Below are 24669 nucleotides of genomic sequence, written 5' to 3'. Positions count from 1 at the left end.
GAAATACCCAAGACACAGTACTGTTAAAATGTTTATTTCTTACTCTAAAAACCAATAGAGTCTTATAATATTTGAAAGCTGCAAGGATTAGGAGGGAAAACTTTTGTGGCTCGTCTGTCAGAAACAAAAGAATGATAACATACACTCACTGAAAAAACCTACAGAATAACGGACAAAAAAGAAAGGGACAGAATATCAAAAACAAATGCAAAGCACACAGAAAAAATGGACATTGACAGAAGTATTTAAAGAAAGCTGGACTCCAAATAAGAACCAATGAACAAAACTAAACTACAAACGTCTGAGGACATTAGAAACACTACAGTAATGAAATTGAAGATATGTTAACAGTAATTCACAAAATACCCAAACCTTTTAAAAGGTTCATTTTTTCACCTTAACAGCCAGAGGATGCACACATGAAGTTATATTTTTAATCTGTATTTACAGACTGCAAAGCCCGCTCTCCAAACAAGTGCTCATTCTGAAAATGAGTAATACAATGAAGAACTACAAAATGAAAAGGATTAATTTCCACATCCCGTAACACCACTAAGGGTAGACTAGGTCTTCAATATTAGAATACCCATAAATCACATAAACAGACTTGATATTTCTATTGTGGTCACCTCCTAATGGTCTCGCATACCTGTCAAAGCAAAGGGTCATTGGAAGATAAGACAATGTGCTTTTAGAGCACTTCCAAAAGAAAGATGAGTAAAAGTACAGATCAACACATGGATAAAAGACATTCTCAAAGATTTTACACTTCACCTGGGGCACAGTCAAGGTCATCACTCAGAAAGGAGAAAAAGTGGGGCACCATGAAGATCATCACCTAGTTCAGATGAATGAACAATGTGAAGAATGATCAGAGTATCCGTCAAGAATGCAGGCCTCCGGGATCTCATAAACTGGTCGATGCTCAAACTCTGGTTCATTGTTTCATAATGTTGTGTATTGATTACTGTAATTCCGTCTTCATTGGCCCCCCTTGCAAAATCTATACAGAAGCTACAGTATACAGTGAAACCTCTGGTCATGAGCGTCTCAGAACATGTACAAATCGGGTTACGACCAAAAAGTTCGCCAGACTTTTGCATCTGTTCACGACCGCACACTCGGGTGATGAACAAGGTAGTTTCCCTTACAGTTCGTACGGGCCGATGATTTCCGCACATGTTCAGTTTCTCCCTGTGCATTCGCTGTGAACTCTTTGTGCTCTATTTTGTTTCCTTACCGGTTCGTATGCGCCGGTGATTTACACACGTTTAGTCGCTCCCTGCAAGTACATTGTTCTCAGTCAGACGTGCATCATGCAGAGCGACTGTAATCTCCTCTCCACCCTGCTTCCTGCTCACTTCCTTCATGCCAGAACTCGACTCATTTTTCTTGGTTGTTTATGGTTAATTTTTGTATAAATTAAGGATTTTTAAAATGTTCATTTTTTCCCTGTGCTCAAAACTCGTTAAAAAAAAGTGTTTACAGCAAGCGGTTCATAAGGCTGTAGCGTGAACTCTTGCAAGGTTAGTTTTCTCAGTGTTATTCAATGTTTTTACATTTAGTTTACTATTACACTGTGCATTCTATGCTATAATTAACTATTTTGTGCTTAAAAATCTTTAAAAAAAATATATATTTACATACAGTTTGTACGGTCTGGAACGAATTAGTGATATTTACATACAATCCTATGGGGGAAATTACTTCGGGTCACAACCAAATTGGGTTGCGACCAGAGTTTTAGAACGAATTACAGTCATGACCCGAGGTCCACTGTATTCAGAACTCCGCAGCCCAAGTCCTCACCCACACAAAGTGTTTTGCTCACACCTCCCCTGTTCCCTCCCAGCTTCACTGGTTACCAGTGCCATCAAGGATTAAATTCAAGATTCTGCTTCTCACCTTCAAAGCCCAACATCACCTTTACCCTCCCCTTCCTTACACTGCTTATCGCTCTCTCAGGTCCTCGAGCAGTAATCTCCTTACTGTCCCACGCACCAGACTCTCCACCCTGGGAGGCAGGTCCTTCAGTGCTATAGCCCCTCAACTCTGGAATTCTCCTCCTCACTCTCTCCGAGATTGCCCCTCTTCCTGCACTTTTAAATCTCAATGGAAAATTTTCCTCTTCTACGAACTTTTGTTATCTGTGTAATTTTTTTTTTTTTTTACTCTGTATGTAAAGCAACATTGGGTTTGTTAAAGGCGCTCAATAAATGTAACTTATTATTATTAATGTGTACACCATGTAACACCACTGCAAACTTCTATCCTGTTCAAGAAGCTATTAAGAAAGTAAGCCAATCTTTAAAAAGCTCACACTCCATCTAATTTGAAAAATGTGGCCTTTCTTAAGTTATTATGAAGTGTTGATACCAAGTGAAGCACGTCACTCTTAGGACACGATACCTATAAAGCATGAAGAAGTCGGGAGTCAGTATTCCACTACAGGATGCTTCTGTTTAGAATAGGTTGCTAATGCACAGGGGTGAGAGAACAAAATACTTGGAAATTATCAAATAAAGCCTACTGCTTCTTGCAAGAAATCAAAAAATGAGAAGTTTATATTTAACATGATGACTTTATGCCACAGAGGGTGACTATAAGTGGTCTTTTGGTGTCAATTCAGAATGCTGAATCAAGCACAAATGGAAATTTCTGTAATTTCTTCAAAGAGTGCAGACTGCAAACTGTCGCTGCCAATCTGAATTTGAACAGTCCTAAATGTGGAAGGAGAAAATACAGCAAAACGTAGTTGTGCTATGGATGAAGCAACCTGTCTAAACAGAACGGAGAATGGAATTCAAGCAAAAGCGCGATCTTCAAGTGCTAACCCAGAGCTCTGAACACTTATCCAAACTCTAGTTTTTACTCATTTTCTGTATATTTCTTAAGCACATGGAGACTTTGTTTTAGAAAGTGTAAATATGGAAGAAAAATCAGATGAAATGTGCTACAAACTCTGGCTGCTAAGGTAAAAACAAAAAAAAAACCCAACCAATTCAATATGTATAAATGATATACAGTGCATCCAGAAAGTATTCACAGCGCATCACTTTTTCCACATTTTGTTATGTTACAGCCTTATTCCAAAATGGATTCAATTCATTTTTTTCCTCAGAATTCTACACATAACACCCCATAATGACAACGTGAAAAAAGTTTACTTGAGGGTTTTGCAAATTTATTAAAAATAAAAAAACTGAGAAAGCACATGTACATAAGTATTCACAGCCTTTGCCATGAAGCTCCAAACTGAGCTCAGGTGCATCCTGTTTCTCCTGATCGTCCTTGAGATGTTTCTGCAGCTTCATTGGAGTCCACCTGTGGTAAATTCAGTTGATTGGACATGATTTGGAAAGGCACACACCTGTCTATAGAAGGTCCCACAGTTGACAGTTCATGTCAGAGCACAAACCAAGCATGAAGTCAAAGGAATTGTCTGTAGACCTCCGAGACAGGATTGTCTCGAGGCACAAACCTGGGGAAGGTTACAGAAAAATTTCTGCTGCTTTGAAGGTCCCAATGAGCACAGTGGTCTCCATCATCATAAGTGGAAGAAGTTCGAAACCACCAGGACTCTTCCTAGATCTGGCCGGCCATCTAAACTGAGAGATCGGGGGAGAAGGGCCTTAGTCAGGGAGGTCACCAAGAACCCGATGGTCACTCTGTCAGAGCTCCAGAGGTCCTCTGTGGAGAGAGGAGAACCTTCCAGAAGGACAACCATCTCTGCAGCAATCCACCAATCAGGCCTGTATGGTAGAGTGGCCAGATGGAAGCCACTCCTTAGTAAAAGGCACATGGCAGCCCGCCTGGAGTTTGCCAAAAGGCACCTGAAGGACTCTCAGATCATGAGAAACAAAATTCTCTGGTCTGATGAGACAAAGATTGAACTCTTTGGTGTGAATGCCAGGCGTCACGTTTGGAGGAAACCAGGCACCGCTCATCACCAGGCCAATACCATCCCTACAGTGAAGCATGGTGGTGGCAGCATCATGCTGTGGAGATGTTTTTCAGCGGCAGGAACTGGGAGACTAGTCAGGATAAAGGGAAAGATAACTGCAGCAATGTACAGAGACATCCTGGATGAAAACCTGCTCCAGAGCGCTCTTGACCTCAGACTGGGCGACGGTTCATCTTTCAGCAGGACAACGACCCTAAGCACACAGCCAAGATATCAAAGGAGTGGCTTCAGGACAACTCTGTGAATGTCCTTGAGTGGCCCAGCCAGAGCCCAGACTTGAATCGATTGAACATCTCTGGAGAGATCTTAAAATGGCTGTGCACCGATGCTTCCCATCCAACCTGATGGAGCTTGAGAGGTGCTGTAAAGAGGAATGGGCGAAACTGGCCAAGGATAGGTGTGCCAAGCTTGTGGCATCATATTCAAAAAGACTTGAGGCTGCAATTGCTGCCAAAGGTGCATCGACAAAGTATTGAGGAAAGGCTGTGAATACTTATGTACATGGGATTTCTCAGTTTTTTTATTTTTACTAAATCTGCAAAAACCTCAAGTAAACTTTTTTCATGTTGTCATTATGGGGTGTTATGTGTAGAATTCTGAGGAAAAAAATTAATTGAATCCATTTTGGAATAAGGCTGTAACATAACAAAATGTGGAAAATGTGATGCGCTGTGAATACTTTCCAGATGCACTGTATTGTATAGTGCCTTTGCCTTATCATACATTTAAACAAGCAGTGCATACCAGTGTTGGGGGGTAACGTGTTAAAGTAATGTGTGTTACACAGTCTTTTTAAAGTAATGTAATGCAATACTTCTTTTCTGGGACGAAAACACCTGATATGCCTTACTACATTTCTACCGAAAATGATTTCGCAGAAATTTTGTCATTTTCTCCCAAACAATTGCAGGCTGCTGTCTGAGTAACAGATAGCGATGAGAAGGTTAAAAACGTGCGTAGAGGGCAATCAAGTGAAAAGAACTAAATAAAAGTTACAGGTATACATTTAATCCTACATTTGCGGAGGAGTAAATTGAATCCACCCAGTTTAGAGTCACAGGGACCCACTGCTCAGGGGGGCTGCTTTTTTTAGCTGGATTCTTCAGATATTCCTGGCCCCTCACACAAGTCTCAGCCCCCAGGAACAGATCTCTCTCAGGTCCAGACCCAGGGGGCGCTATAATATTTATAAAAAACATGAAAATGACCAAACATGGCCGTGCATCTGCTCATTTTCATGAAGGTTCAGGGATTTAGGATTTAATAACAAATGCTGGCCCGTGAAATGCGCAGTTTTTCCATACAGAAGGAGAAAAAAATAAACACACAGTTTGTAATGCATTACATTTTATAATAAGTTACTATGTAATATATTTAGTTACTGTTTTTTATAAGTAGTGAGTAATGTAAGTAAGTTACTTTAAAAAGTAAATGTTCCCCAACTTTGGTGTGTACTGATAAAAGACAAAGGGAATACAGTTTTTAGACAAGATTGTTCTAATTTAGAGTAAACATCAGGACCAATATAAAAAAAAAATATGCAGTTCACTTTGTCATCTAAGTATGATTTTGCAATGACCTTAAAATAAGCACAGTTTTGAAAATCCTTCAAATTGACAAATCCACTAAAGAGTGAAAAGGATTGAGAGGGACATCAGACATCAGGATGAGTTTGACTAACATGTCAGAATTGTTTTGCATGGTAAATGCATCAGTTACAGAGGCAGTGTGCATTGTGAAAGGGTATATTGGTGCAAGTGTGCAGAGGAGAAGAAAAAAAATCAGAACTGAGTCAACCAGTTGCTTTTATTTAAGCAGTATTCTCTGGGATTAACCAGGGAGTAATCTCGACTGATATTGCTGTAAAAGGCTCCCAATAAGATATGGGGTATTTCTTGGTTTTAGAAGGATGGGACAAAACATTCAAAGAACAGCTAATTAACTCAGCTCTTGTGAGGATTTTATTTTGCATCAGGTTCCCATTAATTAATTAATAAGAACAGGGGAAAAAAGAAAAAAAAAAAACCTAAATAGAAACTTACCACAACAGACAATAATAAAAGTGGGAAGGAAGGGTCAGCAACCAGGGCAATAAGAGGAGAAAACAGAAAGTACTTTAATCAGGGCAAGGAATTTCTAAAATAACAAAAAAGCAGCAATTACAGAAAATAAATACAAAACACTGGTCAAAAACAAGCAGGCAAACAAAAAACACAAATTAAGCATGCTCTCCATACCAGAGCTAACTAAAATGTACAGGCATACAACACTTGGGAAGGGAGTGGTGGGAGGAGTAGCGTCAAGGCCACAAAACTAAAGCGACAAATAAGCAGGTGCAGACAAGACTCAGAAGTTAAGGAAGGTCGTGGGTCTGGTGTGTTTCTTTTACCATGCAATAAACCACAGTAAACAGGTAAGAAAAGTTAAAACAAACAAATGTGCACATAAAGAATACACTTCAGGGGTCGATTTAGTTTTAAATACCCATCGTTTAAAAAAAAACAAAAAGGCAGAAAGCAAAAAGAGATTACAAATCAGGTTATAAGTATGTCCTCAATATGCACTGCAGCACTTTCTTTGCTTTTTTTTTTTAATTTGTATTTGCTTTTTAAAATTTTAGACAACCTTAAACTCCCCCCACCCCACAGCCCTCCACATGATTTATATTATATGCCAAGGATTTTTGTTTTGGCCATTTAAGACAAAATAAAGTTAAATCGAACCCTGTGTTGTAGAATGGGAATGCATGAAAATATCTCAAGATAGAGGAAATGTCCAATGCTAGTGCTTGTGAGAGCAAAACGATACTGGATCAGACACCAAAGACAATGAAGTGGCTCATTCACCAAAAGGCCTCATTAGTGCAACACGCTGATATTCATGCACTGCTTGCCATCTTCTCACACTATGAGTACATATTATGAGAATTACTTGTTTTCTCTTTTATTGAAAATCACAAATGAACTGTCAACAGTAACTCGATGGTTAATGAACTGAATTCACAGCAGACAGCAACAAAAAGGCCCACATTCTGCAGGTGTGGACAAGCTTAACTATGTCAAAACCTACCTCCCAGCCAGTACTCTGTATAACAAAAAAATAAAAGACAAAAAAAGATGGATAAAATAAAAAAGAATTATTTCACAGCAAATGAGCTTTTTGCACGTGTATATCCCCAGCTTTAAGCTGCAATGATTAGCAAACACCCTGTATGTGGGCTAAAATACGCACACTTACAGAGTGTGTATACATTCAGTTAAGGTCTTAAATGCCAACTACAATGGGTTATACACACTGGGCAGGTAAATAAATGCACATTTAGTTCAGCATTACAAAACCTTATGCTGCTGTTTGCAGGCTCTGCTTATTGATTTTGCTCTGAATCTCTCAGAACCCCACATTTAAGGCCCAGAATAGCAAGCCACACCGACATGCATTCGCTAACTTATTTCATTAAAAAACATCCTGTCATAACTAAGTATCAATGAAAGTTGTAAATTGCAAAATAAATCACACAATTTTTCTTTTTTTTTTTCCTTTGATTAATTTGTGTAAACAAATGGTCGCTGTAAATATTAGCTATGACAAAAGACATGTAATGTACATTGAGAAAAAGTCAGATGTTCTACTACAGCAAGTTCTAAGTACGAAAATTCAGTTTCAGGTGCTGCATCTAAAGGCCGTTTCCCACTATCTCTATAGTATTCATTAGGATGTGGCTATTTCTGTGCCCCGGTCATTCAAATGTATGGGGGGTTTAAGGTGTGAGTGGTAACAAAGTGGGCCGACAGTGAATGCTCCAAATGTAGGTCTCGTACCAAACAGCAGGGTCTAAACAGATTTTTGGATTTACATGTTCAGAAGAGGAGGCTCAATAAATGTCTGCGCTTGTTACTAAGGATGTATTCACACTGGCAATTTGTTCCGTAACCCGAGCACGTTTTTACGCATGTAACCCCGCAAAGTGTAGTTTGTTTGACTAGTGTGATCGCCCTGTGCCGGGTCAACCTTACCGTGCCCTGGCCCGCTTGGAAGAGGTGGGCCCCGAGCACGGTTCAGCAGCATTCGGGGACAGTCTGATCATTAAATGTGCCTAAGCACAGAAAACAGACATAACGTCAATGATGTGGCAAGTCAGATAGTGCAATTCTCATTTCATTCAATACCTTTTGAGTCAAAAACAGGTTTTTAGTCTCACATTACACATGAATGTGAATTGTAGTTGGCAAGACAAGCTGCCAATTCCTCCCTTAACTTCATTCGTCTCTGTAAAAATCTTCCTGTACATGCAGCACATTTAACAGCAAAACACTGCACACTCAATAAATCTGTAAGAGGTCAGAGCATTATCCTTCCCTATATGACTCCAAAACAACCACAAAATAAGTGAACTCACTTTGACATGCATGCTCTCACTCCGTGTTCAGATCTTGTTTTGGCTTTACATGACGTCGCATGGTCATGATGAAAGTGTGCCAGGGGCCCAGAACTTTAAGCGCAGTGTGAGTACAGGCCAACAGGGGAGTGGGGGGCAGTCTGGGGGCAACTGCACTTAGGCACGGTGTGGAATAAACATACCTAGTGTGAATACACCCTAAGTCTAACAAGTAGTCAGGAGGAAGCAACCACAATGCACAGAGATTACAAAATCTGAGATTCTCCATAACCCTATAATCAGAAATATGTTGCAGAAGTTGATGACAGAGGATACTATGGTGTGACAGCATGGGTGTGGGCAGCCAAAAATGATATCCATGGAGGTGGAACACGGCTAAATGTCTGTTGACAATCATAGACACAGACAATAAAAATCTGTACTTTTATAATATCCTTGCATAGATTAAACAATATATAGCAAGAATGTAACTTAACTAAGGGAATTAAAAAGCTACAGATCAGTAAATAGTAATTGAAAGCATCTCTGCATCCTATAAGAAGTGTTTAGGAAATATCGCTCTGCTGTTATGTTAATGTGATTTACATGTAATGAAAGTGAACACTTGGATTGCTAAGAACCAAGAAAACTCCACGTATTACAGCATTGGGAAGTTCTTTTGAAAACTATGAGCACAGCCATGCCAGGCAGTAGAAATGTGAGGAGCAAATACTAGGAGATAGCATAAGGGACAGGAAGCACTGGAAAATGTGCAAATGACAGAAATAGAAACAAAGCCAATGTCATCTAGTCATTCAGGTTTTTAACTCCCTCTCTAAAGTATGGGTAGGTCCTGGCAGAGCCGAACAACCCAGTTTAATCGTGATCTTATTAGGTACAGTATGTAAATTAGCAGTAACTAATGGCCACTTCAACTGGAAAAATTGGAAAAGCCATTACAAAAATTAACGTTTCAAATTTTATGGCACCATCTGATCATCCAAAACCTCAGAAAAGCCTGTTCTAAAATCTAACTGGTAAGATAACCAAACAGGCCAGGTGGAGTGAATTATCTACTTGTCTGCTTGCATCCCATGATGTTTATGATTTATTGTGTGGATTTTTTGACAAAACAAAGTATTTTCCATTTGCAGCAAACACACAGGATTGTAATATGCATACATGTTCCCATATACCTATAAGCACTTGAACATATTTTTAAGCCTATTATATATAACATAGGTAGTCATTGTTGGTCTGCTTATGCCTTATAAGGTTGTTTTAAGGAACTTTGTTGGCAGTGATTTCCTGTAACTCTTTGGAGGAATATATAATAGAATCATCCATTCAGTTTCAGTATCTCTTAGGTGATTTTATACACTGGAAATGATTCTAAGTTGGAGTAACGTTTCCTTGCTACAATAATATAACAACAGACCTAAATGCATATATAATTGAGAATCACTGTGGTTTTATGAGGAAAAAAAGAAATGAAGGGTGTATGTTTGGCAGTGAAGTCCCTGATTTTATCTCCTAAGCCTTCCAGTGACCGGACTCTTCAGTAAGTTCTAAAGTCCTATATTTGTGTGACAGTAGCACTTATGATAGCTTTACATATGCTTCATAATGTGTTTGAACACCACTTAAAAGATAATTAAACCTAATACCATATGTTACAAATGACAATTACTTCTGCTTATTTGATGTCCTCACTAAAGACTTTTTATAAACAAATGCAATTCTATGTAACATTTCAAGAACAGCAGAACAATCCTAGGCCTTTTTCTTATAAATTACTTTTATCAGAAAGGCTTGCTCCATCCATACATCATCAAGGTATTGTATTCTGGTTAGGTTGGGTAGCTAAAGTACCAAACAATGTAGATTAGTTATGCTAGTCATAGGGAAGTGTGGTCCATGTTATATCAACTTAATCTTTTAATAAACTATATAAATAAAGAATATGAATTGTATGGTTTACTTTCTTGAGAAAATCATGTGGACTAGTGTTTCCTTTTCATTCTTTTTAAAAACAAAAGCTCCCAGGTGCAAATGATGCAAAGTTAGCTACTTTTTTTTTTTTATATGCGCCTAATTTTTCACTTTGAAACACCGAGAAAATAATTGAAATGAAGCTAGAATGTGGAGGATGAAAACGTTTCTGTGCATTAAAAGAATCTTTAGAAAAACCGTTATTAACTGAGAACATAGACTGAGACCCAAAACAAGCCGGTTAATTGAATGAAATGTTCAATTGACCATATGGAGGGAACTTAAATGGATACAAATGCCATAAGGGAAATAACTGCACACCTGGGGCCTCATGTAAAAACGGTGCGCACACACAGAAATGTTGCGTGAGCCCATTTCCACGCTCACTTCGCAATATATAAAAACTAAACTTGCTGTAAAGTCATGCACATTTTCATGGCCGAGTCGGGGGCCTTGCGTACTCACTTTTCTGCTTGGTTTTGCAAATTGGCAGCACCCAGCGTCAAAGCAGTGCTACAGTTTCTGTGGTCTGTTTTGCTTTTTTACATTGACATCTAAACATGCAGGTTTTATAAAATGTACCAAAATTAATTGCATATTATTTACAGATTTAATTCACTTGACTGTAATCATTCTGTAATAATATAATGGTGCACGGCATCGCCAAACTATTCCAACTACCACGGCTGCTTTAGTGTTGTTAGAAGACATCGCAAATGGAAGAATTAGAAGAGAGCGCATATTGACAGATGATGACGACTGGTTTCTAAGTCGATTTTGATTCCCAAGAGCTATCCTCTTGGAGCTGTGCGCTGAACTGGCACCAGCTTTACAAAGGCAGACTCTGAGGAAGTGTGCTCTACCTGCTCCTTTGCAAGTCCTTGCCACTCTCAGGTTTTTTAGCCACAGGAGCTTTTCAACGTGAACTTGCTGACGATCGGGTATTTCACAAACATCACTGAGTTGCGAGATGCCAGTTGTACAGGATGGTATTATCCACTTATCATCCAGATAGATAACACTTCCTTACACTGTGGTTGAACTGGAAAAGTGCAATTTGCAGCCATGTCCGGTTTTCCAAATGTTAATCGGAATGGTCAACTGCGCATACATTGCTATTACGACGACGTTGGACAAGTTACATCAGCCAGGGATGAATCACCAAAAGAATGAGCTGGCATGACATCATATATAGCTGGAGAACCTATAAAAACTGCAGCTCTGCACAGTTATACTAGTGCGGCAAAGCGCAAGCAGTCCTTATAAGGACAGCGAGTCACCTCAAAGTAAAAAGCAGGGAATCGATTTACTGTGCCACTTGGTGCTGTCGCTACACTGTTAAGGCACCTTCACAGAATTCATTTGCTTATGTCAATAGAAAGCATTTCCACTCTAAAAAATGTGCTGCTCTATAGTGCACAGAAAGTGTGTCGCAGTGTGCAAGCATGTACCTGAAGAGATGTGCTATGATGAACCTGACCCACCAAATGATCAGCCAAGTCAGACTGCGTTACAACTTTGCTTGAATGTAATTAGCAGAATGTAAAAACAGGTAATCAGATACAGCATTTATTTTTTAGCCACTTCATTAATTTGTGGTCAGTATAACACAGTACAGCCCTTATAATCCATAGTTTATTGTTGGCCACATCTCTTAAAGCAGCCACTATTGCATTTTGTGACTCCTGAACAGTCCATCAACACACAGCCAGATAACCTTCTAGTGGTTTCCGTGGCAGAGATGTGTGTGCACCAAGCACCCGAAGACGGGGGCGAGTTCTTGTAATATTGTCTGAAACAGAATAAACAAGATGGTGGGCTGTGACTGGCCTTTTCAGGTTGATTGTGATATCTGACTACTTCTTTTTTCTTTCGGGCACTGTGTGACTTCCTGGACTTCAACTTTCAAATGTCTTCACCACACTTTTGTTGCTTATACCTGGGGTTGCCAAGTCCAGTCCTGGAGGACCACTGTGGCTGCAGGTTTTCATTCTAACCCTTTTTTAAATGAGTGCCCCGTTTGTGCTGCTCATTAACTTGTGAATTAATTTTAATTGAACTGCTTTTTTAAGATTTGTTCCCCTGAATATTTTCATCATTCCTCTGAATTGCTTAATTTCTTTCCTTAAATGGCACCCAAACAGAAATGAAATGTGAAGTGAGGGAGGCAAAAGAAGACAAACTAAGTCTGTGCCTCAAACTCCAACCAGCTGCTTAATGAGGTGCCAATTCTTGTCGTTAATTAAACCCGTTCTTTAATTCCATGGCTTGTTGCTGCTCTCATGGTGCATTATCAGACATTTCTGAAATTGTTGATGTTCTCTTTCTAAGAGCCCTGTTAAAATGTTTAGGGGATCTGAGCAGATCAACATTCCTGAGACCTTCACCTTTCTTTATTTTCAGATACAGTGGAACCTCTAGATACGATCACCTCTGTATACGAGAAATTCAAGATAAGAGGAAAGTATGAGCGAAAAATTCGGATCTAAATATGAGCATTGGCTCGCGTAACGAGCCAGGCTGTGGTTATGCGTGACGCGTTTCCCGATCCGCCTCGACTCGGGGATTCACCCAAGCTGACGCTGCCAGCCCATCAGCTCACTCAGTGTTCCTTGTTCTCCCATAGCGTGAGGATCTACGCATTTGTGCGCTTGTGATTTCATTGTTTCGCTGTAGCTGTTTGTATCCAAAAATATCGCGGACATGCAGACGGAGAATAGGAGACGATTGCCCTCAAGAGGAGAGAGACGCGTGCGCGAGCGAGCGAGAGAGAGACTCATGCGTGAGCGAGCGAGAGAGATAAGGAGAGAGAGAGGCGAGTGCAGCGAGAGAGAGAGATAAAGAGAGAGAGTCACGTGCACGAGCGAGAGAGATGCGCACAAGAGAAGAACCATCAGCTCAGTTATGCTCACATGACGCTCAGCAGACAAAGTGTATCCATACTACTTGTATTGCAAGGCATCGCTCGTTTTATCAAGTCAAAATTAATTAAAAAATTTAGCTCGTCTTGCAAAACACTCGTAAACCAAGGTTCCACTTGTATATATTATTAGTGTTATTTGTTAGGAAAATTGATTTTTATGTTGATATTTTTGGGGGTGTGGAACGGATTAACTGGATTTCCATTATTTTCAATGGGGAAGTTTGTTCTAGATACGAGAAATTCGCTATACAAGCTCAGTGCTGGAACAAATTAAACTCGTATCTCGAGGTTCCACTGTATTGTACTTTGGACAGCAGTTGTTTTGGCTCATTTTGTATCTGTTTGGCTGCTAATTAAGGAAAAAGAAACAATTAAGGGGTCTGAGTCTTCAAGAACAACTTTAATTAAGATTATTTCAAAAGAAGTTAATTAGCAGCAAAAACAGGTCACTCATTAAGAATAGGGTTATAATGAAAACCTGCAGCCACAGTGGTCCACCAGGACTGGAGTTTGCGACCCCTGGCTTATACCACTACGTAAGCCAACAAATAGTGGATTTTTCCTTGCCTCCACTTCGCTGAAATTCTTACGTTTTTTTCACGTGCCTTTTCCATTGTTTTTTAACCAAACACTGAACGGAAGGTGTTATGTGTACTGATTTGCATATTAAAATATGCAAAATTCTGGGAGGAGTCAGGATGGGGCTGTAGGCGCATGCAAGTGTGTTAAATTTTACGTTTGTTGGGATTTGTAAAGGGGAAGTGCATGGAACTTGGTATACACCCAGATTTATGCAACTGGATTTTTTTTGTGCGTACTCACATTTCCACTTTTGTCTGTGTGCCATGTTTTAGTATGAATTCTACGCACAGCGTTATACATGAGGCCCCTAGTCTCCACTTTCTATTACAATATTTAAATTAGGGATTCAAATGATCTTTTTCAGTATTATCAATGATCCATTCATTCATTTTTTGGACTAAATTTAGGCATGTTAGGTGATTCTGTTTTACATCTAAAATAAAGAGAAACCCTTAGGCAGATTACTATTTAAAGCATCAAATTAAAGACACCACTGGTGTCACAGTGCAAACTTGAACTCTGTGTTGAAAAACAAATACACATATTAGCTGACTGACTGGATTCTACTAGTTTTATTTTTTCGTGGGGAAAATGCCAAACCTCCCAGCATAAAAACCCTTTGCATCACAGCTCTTGAGGAAAGTTTTTTTTTTTTTGGATGCAACATCCTTAAATTTGTTTCTGGACACTTAAATAGAGTGTCCAAAAGAAATAATACTGGAAATGTGGCCATTTAGTGATGCTCTTCACTCCACAGTCTGAGAAAGCGGAGACTTTCACAACATGAAATGCATTTTTATAACGTATAAAATCTCTTTCCCTCTAAATGTTCACTATTGCTGCTGTCACTACCATCTACAATCCAAACAGAAATTAAGGCTTAATAGCATGCAGTTGACTATTAGTGTTACAAAATGTGAAGCATTTGCAGTTTTAGGAGAAAGAGGGAAAAAAAAAAAAAGAAATATTCACCTGGTGAACAATTTTTCCAAAAGCTTCCTGTAGTTTACCGTGAATTGTTGCCAGTTTCTTGGCATCCCTGTTAGCTTCGTGGATTGGAATCAGCACCTTGTAAACCTCATTCACTGCTTCGTACATTCCTGCCTATTGATAAATTCAGAAGACATGCCCATTCATGAGAATGATTATAAACTTCAGATTCCTGTTTTCATTCCTTGGTAGACGGATCGTGCAATTCGGTCCAGAAATAAACAAATCTTCAACTTTTATTTAACGTGCATACCAAGGTTATTAATATATGAAAGAACATTTCATAATTTAAAACCATACGTGCAGAGGCATACTGACATTGAAAAGAGTTGAAACTGCATAGATCTGACGTAGCATCAGACCATCATTTGTAATATGGAGCAAGAAATGCAAGGGCAATAGCGTGGTACAGGAGAAAATGAAGGCACGGACATCAGAAACTGATTAAAAGGCAACAGAAAACACCGCAAATAGTCACACAATGAGCAGAAATACAGTTCTTAAGAGGGCTGCAAAAGAACCAGCTACAACAAATGTTCTAATTAAAAGACCAACAGTTAACTTTGCTGGTACCCTCTAAAAGATTTTTTTCCCAATGCACTGTGTTCTTAAAGGCATGGGAAACTGGCAATGCTTAGAGCTTTCTGCCACACAAGGTACCCTCACCATTGAAAAAGAAGCAGCAGCCTGTTCCAACAGTCCCACAAGTCCTGCTTCAGTGAAGTACTTCCCAGAGCAAATGCCTTCTTCATCAGGAGACACCACATCATCAGATACTGCAGACTCTTCTAACACATTGGAAGAGATGTTCTATTTAAAAAAAAAACACATACACATTTAGAAATTTTATAAACACCTTTAAACAAAGTGCATAAAAGTAAACATCAGTACAACCAAACATGCAGTAACTAAGTTAAAGTATAAATTCTGGTTAAGTGTAATTAAAATACGTACATCACACGTCGAGTGTGTTAAGAATAAGGAACAAAAGTAATCATATACATTTATAAATTATTATTATAAAAATAATTACAAAAAGAGCAATAACCAAATAATGTGTGGTCAATGGTACCCCAAATACTCCTGGGTCTCCCTTGAAGTGATTCTGGTTGTTTGCTATAACGTGGGCAGAACATAATTTTGAAATGTCACGGGCAAATGTGCTGAAATCATGATACCAGCAGAATGGCATGAAAAACAATGCTAATTACACTGTGCCAGTAGTTTGCATGTCTCCTTCTGTGGGTTTTGTTCAACCAATATCAAAGTTTATCTATAACATCTCAAACTAGTGTACCCCGGGCTGGGCTTCTGGAGTTGATTTCTGCCTTGCACCTCTTGCTGATTTGATAGACTGTTCTTCTTCTTCTTTCAGCTACTCAGCACCTCTCCTCTGTACAAGTCCAAACCAACGCAATCTCGCCTCTCTGACTTTGTCTCCCAACCGTCCAACTTGAGCTGACCCTCTCATGTCCTCATTTCTAATCCTATCCATCCTCGTCACACCCAATGCATATCTTAGCATCTTCAACTCTGCCACCTCCAGCTCTGTCTCCTGCTTTCTGGTCAGTGCCACCATCTCCAACCCATATAACATAGCTGGTCTCACTACCGTCCGGTAGACCTTCCCTTTCACTCTTGCTGATACCCGTCTGTCACAAATCACTCCTGACACTCTTCTCCACCCACTCCACCCTGCCTGCACTCTCTTTTTCACCTCTATTCCACAATCCCCATTACTCTGTACTGTTGATCCCAAATATTTAGGTTCTCTAAATGTGACTAAGTGGGTAAAGGGAATGAATGGATGGTTTATTTAGTTTGTCAAAGCACACAAAATAATCATTAGAAACAACCTACACCAAAAGTGATAGGCTTCATAGATTGACATTTAAACAGACACATCATTAGTCCTTTTGGACAACTTATGATGGACTTGGCTCTTCTAGTCACACTGGTTAATTGTGGAGAAGTACATACCATTAGAATATAGCAACACAAAAAAGATCACATCCAAAGATAACACCTGACTGTAGATGCCTAATTAGAATATTTGGTAAGTCATGGTTTTGGAGGAAGATAAAGCTAGTTCTCCTGACAAGCCAGTAAAGGCCCATTTATAATCAAGTATGGACAGCTGTGGATGTAGCTGTGCACAGATGATGCACAACCTGGACTTTTCCAGCACAAGCATTCAGTGGGCATCACTGCACAGTTGTAGAATCCCCTAAAGGTTTTTTCTTTACAGTCGTTGGACTGTAAAGACGTTGGTAGTGACGAATCATTTCAAACAATTGTTCCTCAAATGAGCCCATGTTTCTTTGTCTAGCATATGCAAAGTCGAAACACAAAGAACTGCACAATCACAAAATTATGGAGGAACGAGGGTCCACGTGCCATGACTGCTGATGCAATTTAAATCAGGCACACTGTCGGAGACCCTTGCAGCAACATGGACACGCTAAATATAAACAGGACTTAAGCTATCACTTCGGTCCTGAGTGTGAGGCATATCCCAACTAGCAGCCCAAGGGTGGGAAGTCTAGAGAAATGTACAATGCAGCTGGCTGGCCGGCTGGTATATCTGGGATGAGGGAGTCAACACTACTTTCTAAAAAAAAAAAAAAGCATTTGTTCAATCAGTCCACAGGCAGAAAATGTAAAAATCGAGTGTCAGTTCTTCATATAAAAGGTACATGGATATTTCAGTGGGAGGATAAAGAGAATGTGTGCCTGTCAAAACTTTTGGGAAAAACGGACATGGCAGCAAGAGAAGAGGCAAAGCGTACAACCTGTTTTAAAGGACAAAATGTTCAGAAAGTGATAGTAAAGATCGATATAGGCAGTGACAGTCCAAATTATATATTCATGGGTAAAGTGTTTAGCGAGCGCTTTTCAAGGGATTATAAATTCAGTATAAGGAATTCAAGGAGAAGCCTTTGAGCTTCTACTTATTTCTATTCAGAATTAGTATAAGTTGCCGGATATGACTCAACAGTGCAGGTATTCTTTTTCAAGCTTCATAGGAAGCATTTTATGGATATTGGAGATACATGCATATACTAATACAACGGAATTAAAACAATAAACATGTACATAAAATTTCCTTATGTTAAGAATGATTATTTATAACATCTTCTCCTATTATAACTGGCTTGGTGACGAGTCATCCTTCCATGCTGTTGTTATACTAATACATACCTGGAAGGTCACACATCCAACAGGCAGGTATTTACGATCTTCAAGCATACTAAGATATTCAGCTACAAGAGCAGCTGAGTGTACCAAACACTGAGCTGCTTCGGCATGATTATTTCTTTCTGAGTGTTTCCCTGCCATATTTTGAAGCCAGGTCAAGCGGAGGTCTGGTGATGTTTGGTATCCTTTGGCAATTCTGCATGAAAATATGAATTAAACTATTAGAACAAACAAAAAAGCAGTCAGAAAATCCACACCATTCAGTAGATCATAAAATGTTTGGGTTCAGACTCCATACCAAGGGGAAAAATAATAAGCAAAAAGTGATTAACAATATGCACTTGTAGAAACGATTCTGTATGTTTTCTGTATCTGTGGGGAGAAAATAGAAGCTTACACTTTACCAGATTTAGAATAAGTTTTTGGTCAGATTCATGACACAATTTCAATGGCTAATAATAATAATAATAAAAAAAAATCAATTTTAATCTCATGGTAAAATTACAGCGCACTATTTTGCTTTATACAGGTAAAATTCCATAATAACGAATATCTTTACAACGAAATTTTCATTACAACGAAGTATTTTTATGGTCCCGACAGTTTCCCCATGACGCGAGTCTATAGAAATCTCATTACTACGAAATACATTCAGCCGATACTTTCATTATAACGAAGTGCCCAAAAGACCTTGAAATGCCTGAATGAATCATCCGCAAAGCAGCAAGTTCTGTGGCCGGAGCTCAGTTGTGTACAATGATCCCCAAACAAAAACATTTTTTTTCTTTCTTCGAACTTTCCTCGTATTGTTTTTTTTTTTTTTTGGCCTTTTTGTTTCCTGTGGTTTTCAGTGATACCTTTTGTTTATTGCTCATCAAAATTTAAAAAACATCCATTGGAATTTAACTCATTGTCACCCTCCTAAAGAAACGGCAGACACGAAAAAACGATAACAGTTCATATTAGAAAAAAACGTTACATTTTGCAGCTCGACACGGCCAAAAAAAACGGTGCCAGTGAATTCGGAATTTCGCCATCGATGCTGTCAACTTTCTTGAAAGACCGAGCAAAATAAGAAAAAAAATCTCGGGTTGCAAACGTACGTGAACTGCTGCATTTGAAGACGTCGAAAAAGTTTTTATGTGGTTCAGAGATGCATGTTCAAGAAATATTCCTATTAATGCGGCACTCATTCAAGAAAATGTGAGGTTTGTAAATTCTCTTGGAACCTCCCCTAACTAGACAGCACGCCGAAGAGCGTCGCGAAGTCCAGTCTCCACATCTATGGAAGACTGTTTATCTGTTGCCGGGGCAACAGCTGGCTCAAAGATATTCTGCGTCTCTCTGCCAAATCAAACAGAAAAGATATCGATGGGTGATGCAGCCTGACTGCTGTCTGTGTATAGCAGAGTGGCAGATCACGCTACAATAAATAAGTGTGCCGTTCCTGTTTCAAGCTGAATAAAGTTGCTTTTCCTAAAGTACTGAGACTCAGCCTCGTGTTTTGGGGTGCAAGACAGGGACTTATAGCGCAAACCCGATCTTTTATGATTTGCTTCTGTGTCACTTCACTGCAGCGCTATGAGAATGTTTTTGCCCTGCCCCAGCAACGGACAAACAAACTTCCACAGATGCTGCAATCGCGCTTCGGGAAAGTGTATTATTGCAAGGAAATGCAGGAGGAGATTAAAATTAACACAAAAGAAGCTACTGAAATGATTGAAAATGCCTGGGCACTAGTTAAAGAAAGCACTATAGTAACAAATATAGAATCTCATGACAATGAAATTTTCGTTATAACAAAATATTTTTTAGGTCCCTGGGAGTTCGCTGTAATGGAATTTTACCTGTACTAATAATTTCATTCTGGCACACTTTTACTAAGGTTAAATGTCAATCTTCATTATTTATATGTAGATCATGCAGTCACAATTAAAGTATTAGAAATGTAATAGCACGAGTAGTGACAAATGAAAGGCGTATGTACATTTTATTATGAATTGCGACTCAGTCTACGTATTCCTGTACGTAGCAGTATGTTTTATGATTTACTAGTGTATTGCTTAAGTGTTACGTATACGTTAGTTAGTATAAATTATAATATTGTTCTAACAAACGTTTGTCTAGTACACGTAGTGACTGCTGAAAACCGTATGCTTTGTTATGAATTGGCTGCAAAGTACACTACAGGTAGGATGTACTTATTGAATTTTACTCCATTTTTATTTATATACAGTACAGGTATATATATATGTTATAATTACAGTGATACATTGCTGTTATTAGTAGTTTAGCATAGAAAAATGCTTATTTCAACGTAAAAAGTTGTCAAAAACCCATTAAAAACAATCATTATAAAACCGCAGATTTCCGCGATAGAAAATGTTCCACAGAAAAATCCACAATATAGCGGGGGCGCGATAGCTGAACCGTGATATAGTGGAATCACTGTATATTTATTTTCTTAATTAGGAACATCCTGTATAAGTTTATTAGTCCTATAATCATTACTGTCCAGTTCAATTTTTTGAAAATAATTGAGAGGTGAATGCACCCATCATAGCATAATCAAGACATTAAACTGCCATATTTAACAAAAATGCTTCACCTATACATGAGGTCTATCAGCATTTCTGGATCTTCTTGGTGCTCCTTCATTTTCACTGTATCCGAAAGGATCATGTGGAGATTAAAAACAAGATCCTGAACCTGAAAAAATGTAAAAGCCTTCAATAAGTATTTAATAATACAATATACAGTTAATATTAATATTTTCATTATTACAGTTTTCTATTAATCAGTGAAAAAGTGCGGGGAACCAATTCTCATGAATACAAGATAAAATTAGTGGCATTACAGTTACTTGCTTGCTCTATTTCAGATACTGAATGTTATAGTGCTGTTTGTTTTTATTCCCTTAATACTCCTTTCTTCTGTCCTAACGTTTCTCCCTTTGAAATGCAGTTCTAAGTCAAGTTTTACTCACAGAAAGAACAGAGACAACCCTTAATTATTAGTGAAGCCAACATTTAACGTATGTTAAATGGACTGGAGACTTGTCTGGTTAATCAGCGCTCACCAACACATCTATGAAGTAATCAGCATGATGCTGTATAACACTGCAGGTATTTCAAAACTGCCAACACACACTCACCGCACACTTTTATTAAGTACACTTTGCACACTCACTGAACACTTTTTATTAAGTACACCTTGCTAGTACCGGGTTGTAACCCCCTTTGGCTTCAGAACTGCCCTAATTATTTTTGTCATAGATTCAATAAGGTGCTGGAAACATTCTGCAGGGATTGTGGTGCACATTGACATGATAGCATCACGCAGTTGCTGCACATCCACGATGTGAATCTCCCATTCCACCACTCTGTTAGATTGAGATCTGGTGACTGTGGACGCCATTTGAGTACAGTCAGCTCATTGTCATGTTCAAATCAGTTTGAGATGACTTAAGCTTTGTGACATGGCGTGTTATCCTTCTGGAAGTAGCCATCAGAAGATAGGTACAATGTGGTCATAAAGGGATGGACGTGGTCAGCAACAATATTCAAGTAGGCTGTGGAATTTCAACGATGCTCAATTGTTAACTAAGGGGCCCAAAGTGTGTCAAGAAAATATTCCCCACATTCAGACACCACTAGTCTGAACTGTTGATACAAGGCAGAGTGGATCCAAACTAAAAGGAGGATAGCATTTGAAATCTGATATGTACTTCATGGGTAGGCACATTTCAGATTTTCAGCACTAATAAAATCATAGAGAAGATTATGCATATACTGCTTTGAAAATTTTGGACAGAAGCATTCCCATGAAGAACTGCTGCATATCGTCATCAACACATCTTATATATATATATTTCTCTTCTGGTTCGTCCTGCTTCCACTTCAAAACTGGTCCCGCCCACACGGCATTTCTCGATTCCTATTCGTCCTCTTCCAAACCCTTCCCCACACTGCCTGCGGCTCCTCTTCAAAACCAGTCCCGCCCACACGCAGCCGACACGACATTTCTCGATTCCTATTCGTCCTCTTCCAAATCCTTCCCCACACTGCCTGCAGCCTCCCATACACCTTGCTATTTTCGTTATACTGCGACGGTTGTTTCCTAAGTCTTTGTTATAAAATAAACGATAGTATCCTCTCTGTCGACGGGTTTTTGTAAAACGGCATCTCTATTCCGGGATCCGGCAACTGCCTGTTCCTATCAGGGGGTTATTTCTTGACACAAACGGTTGACGAAGGCAATGCACCGTATACTGTTCCTATTTTTACACCGGCGTATGCTATCTAGTTTATGTTATTCATAACAACCTGAAGTTAAAACATGTCATGTCACTAATCATCTCTCTTTTACAAAGACTTGGCCACTGAGGATTTTAATGAGATTCGAGAAATAATACAAGTGAATGATTTTAATGATCAGTGAGTACTTCATTATTATTATTTATTTAGCAGACATCTTATCCAAACTGTTTTAAAAATGGATGAGACATCTGAGTGATTATATTAACACATGTACACTTTAAGTAATGTAGAATGCACAGATGGGTCTGGTTGGTCATTTGGTACCCCTATATGTTGTCTTCAGTATTCATGCCAGCTGAAAGATTTTATTTTTCTCTCCTCTATTGAAATGTGACCCTTGCTTCATGTTGTATATCATTTTTTCTAGACAATCTTAAAAGTTCTTTGTGTTTTCTTTTTTTTTTACTTTTACATTTTTAATTATGGTATTCATTTTAAAAGGCAATTGAGCTGCAACTTTTATATGAAAATATCCAACAGACTTAAAAGTTGTTGTTAATTAGAAGGTTAATTATCAATAGAGAACAAAATATTAAAACAGAGCAGAAGCAGCTTAGCCTTAGTGAAAATCCTTAGGACAGATAAAAGCTAGCAGTATAAGAACACCACAGCTGGCCAAGAACTATTCCTAGCAATATTAGCTATGGAGCCAGAAGAAGAACAGGCGGGCAGAAAACCCGAGGCGTCCCTTGATGCTTTATAAAGTTAGAAGCACAGTGCTGGTCACATTCATTGCAGAGCTACATTATTCACATGTGCCCTTGAATTAGTGGTGTATAATTTATAAGAAATGTATTCTGTATGAGGGCTGGGTTTACCACAATCCTAACTAGGCCAAGTGTAAAGAAAATCAGGTACGAGTTGCAATAAACTCAACAAACAAGAGAAAAATGCTTTAAAATAAATGAAGTTTCCTTTATAAAAAAGGAGAGAATGCATCATAGGGTGTTTTCTTCTTTCAACAGTTAAATTACCTGTAATGTGTATTGAAATTGAGATAATTGATAAATTGAGATAGCACAAGCACAGCTGAGAACCTTCGTTGCATGTACTCCAAGAGGCTCATGTGAACTGATTTTCCAGGACTGGAAAAGGTAAACCCGTGCATGCAGTGTGTGATGTCTCAGATAAAGAGGAAGACGAGCTGCTTATTGATGCAGTAAGAAAGGAACAACCCTCTGATATGTGAGCAAATGTAAAAAAACATCGAAATCTCAGTTACTGTCTCAAACAACAGGCCTAATATAAACCATTCAAGGATAATACCGCACTTGCACTTGCAATTCTTCTGCATTAGATCAAATCAGAACAATTAAAAAAAAATCAATACCTGTTCAGGAAAAGTGGTTTCTCTTAGTTCCAAATCTTCCTCAGCATAGGTCAAAATAGTCTTTAAAGAACGCCTCAAAAATTCCTCATTGAAATTCTGAGATGTTCCAACTAGAGATGACAGGGACATTGTAACCTGCATCTTCACTCTTGCAAAGTTCTAAAATGAAAAAAAAAATTAAATTTTCAAAATTGCTACATGAAAATGCAGAACATTTATCTCCCATGAAGCAAGTTAAAACAGACACTTTATGATGTAAAAAAGGTTAAAAGAAATAGGAATTAGCTAGTTACACAAGCTGCACCCTAAAGGTAAAAGTCAAGAAAATAATCAATAGTGCTACAGTGTAGAAACTGTAGCCAGCCAAAAGAAGATGTTTGAGAAGCATGGCTAAAATTTGTCAGGTAAAACTAATCTGAAAAGTGCACAAATGGTGTAATACATGATAAAAAAAAATCTCCCTTTTTTTTAAAGTGCTATGTCTGGACCATTGAGGGTTCACTGCTGCCTATTAAGAAAGTGGATAATCATTAGAGAGGGCAGCACAGTGGTGCAGAGGTAGCGTTGCTGCCTCACAGTTAGGAAACCCAGGTTTGCTTCGAGGATCCTCCCTGCGTGGCGTTTGCATGATCTCCCCGTGTCTGTGTGGGTTTCCTCCGGGTGCTCCAAAGACATGCAGGTTAGGTGCATTGGCAATCCTAAATTGTCCCTAGTGTGTGCTTGGTGTGTGGGTGTGTGTGCCCTGTGGTGGGCTGGCGCCCTGCCTGGAGTTTGTTTTCTGCCTTGCGCCATGTGTTGGCTGGGATTGGCTCCAGCAGACCCCCGTGACCCTGTGTTAGGATATAGCAGGTTGGATAATGGATGGATGGATAATCTATATTAATAAAAGGCAAAGCCCTCACTGACTGACTCACTTGCTCATCACTAATTCTCCAACTTCCCGTGTAGGTAGAAGGCTGAAATTTGGCAGGCTCATTCCTTACAACTTACTTACAA

General features: G+C 38.9%; 1 protein-coding gene across 12 annotated transcripts in view; it reads right to left on the bottom strand.

Moving 5' to 3' along the window:
• The window catches only part of dock7 (dedicator of cytokinesis 7), a 267403-nt gene that overhangs the window by 16242 nt on the left and 226492 nt on the right, over positions 1-24669 (bottom strand). For 8 of the 12 annotated variants that reach the window (XM_039735253.1, XM_039735254.1, XM_039735256.1 and 5 more), the window contains 6 exons: positions 23674-23832; positions 20633-20733; positions 18028-18220; positions 15493-15636; positions 14809-14940; positions 7034-7048 (listed from right to left, as the gene is read on the bottom strand). In XM_039735253.1, the coding sequence (XP_039591187.1) occupies positions 7034-7048; positions 14809-14940; positions 15493-15636; positions 18028-18220; positions 20633-20733; positions 23674-23832 (744 nt within the window). The remainder of the gene's footprint in view (positions 1-7033; positions 7049-14808; positions 14941-15492; positions 15637-18027; positions 18221-20632; positions 20734-23673; positions 23833-24669) is intronic. The other 4 variants (XM_039735255.1, XM_039735258.1, XM_039735261.1 and 1 more) reach the window with 1 other exon arrangement.

This window comes from Polypterus senegalus, chromosome 14 (genome assembly GCF_016835505.1).
Source record: "Polypterus senegalus isolate Bchr_013 chromosome 14, ASM1683550v1, whole genome shotgun sequence".
Lineage (NCBI taxonomy): Eukaryota > Metazoa > Chordata > Cladistia > Polypteriformes > Polypteridae > Polypterus > Polypterus senegalus.
This window is presented reverse-complemented; position numbering and strand designations above follow the sequence as displayed.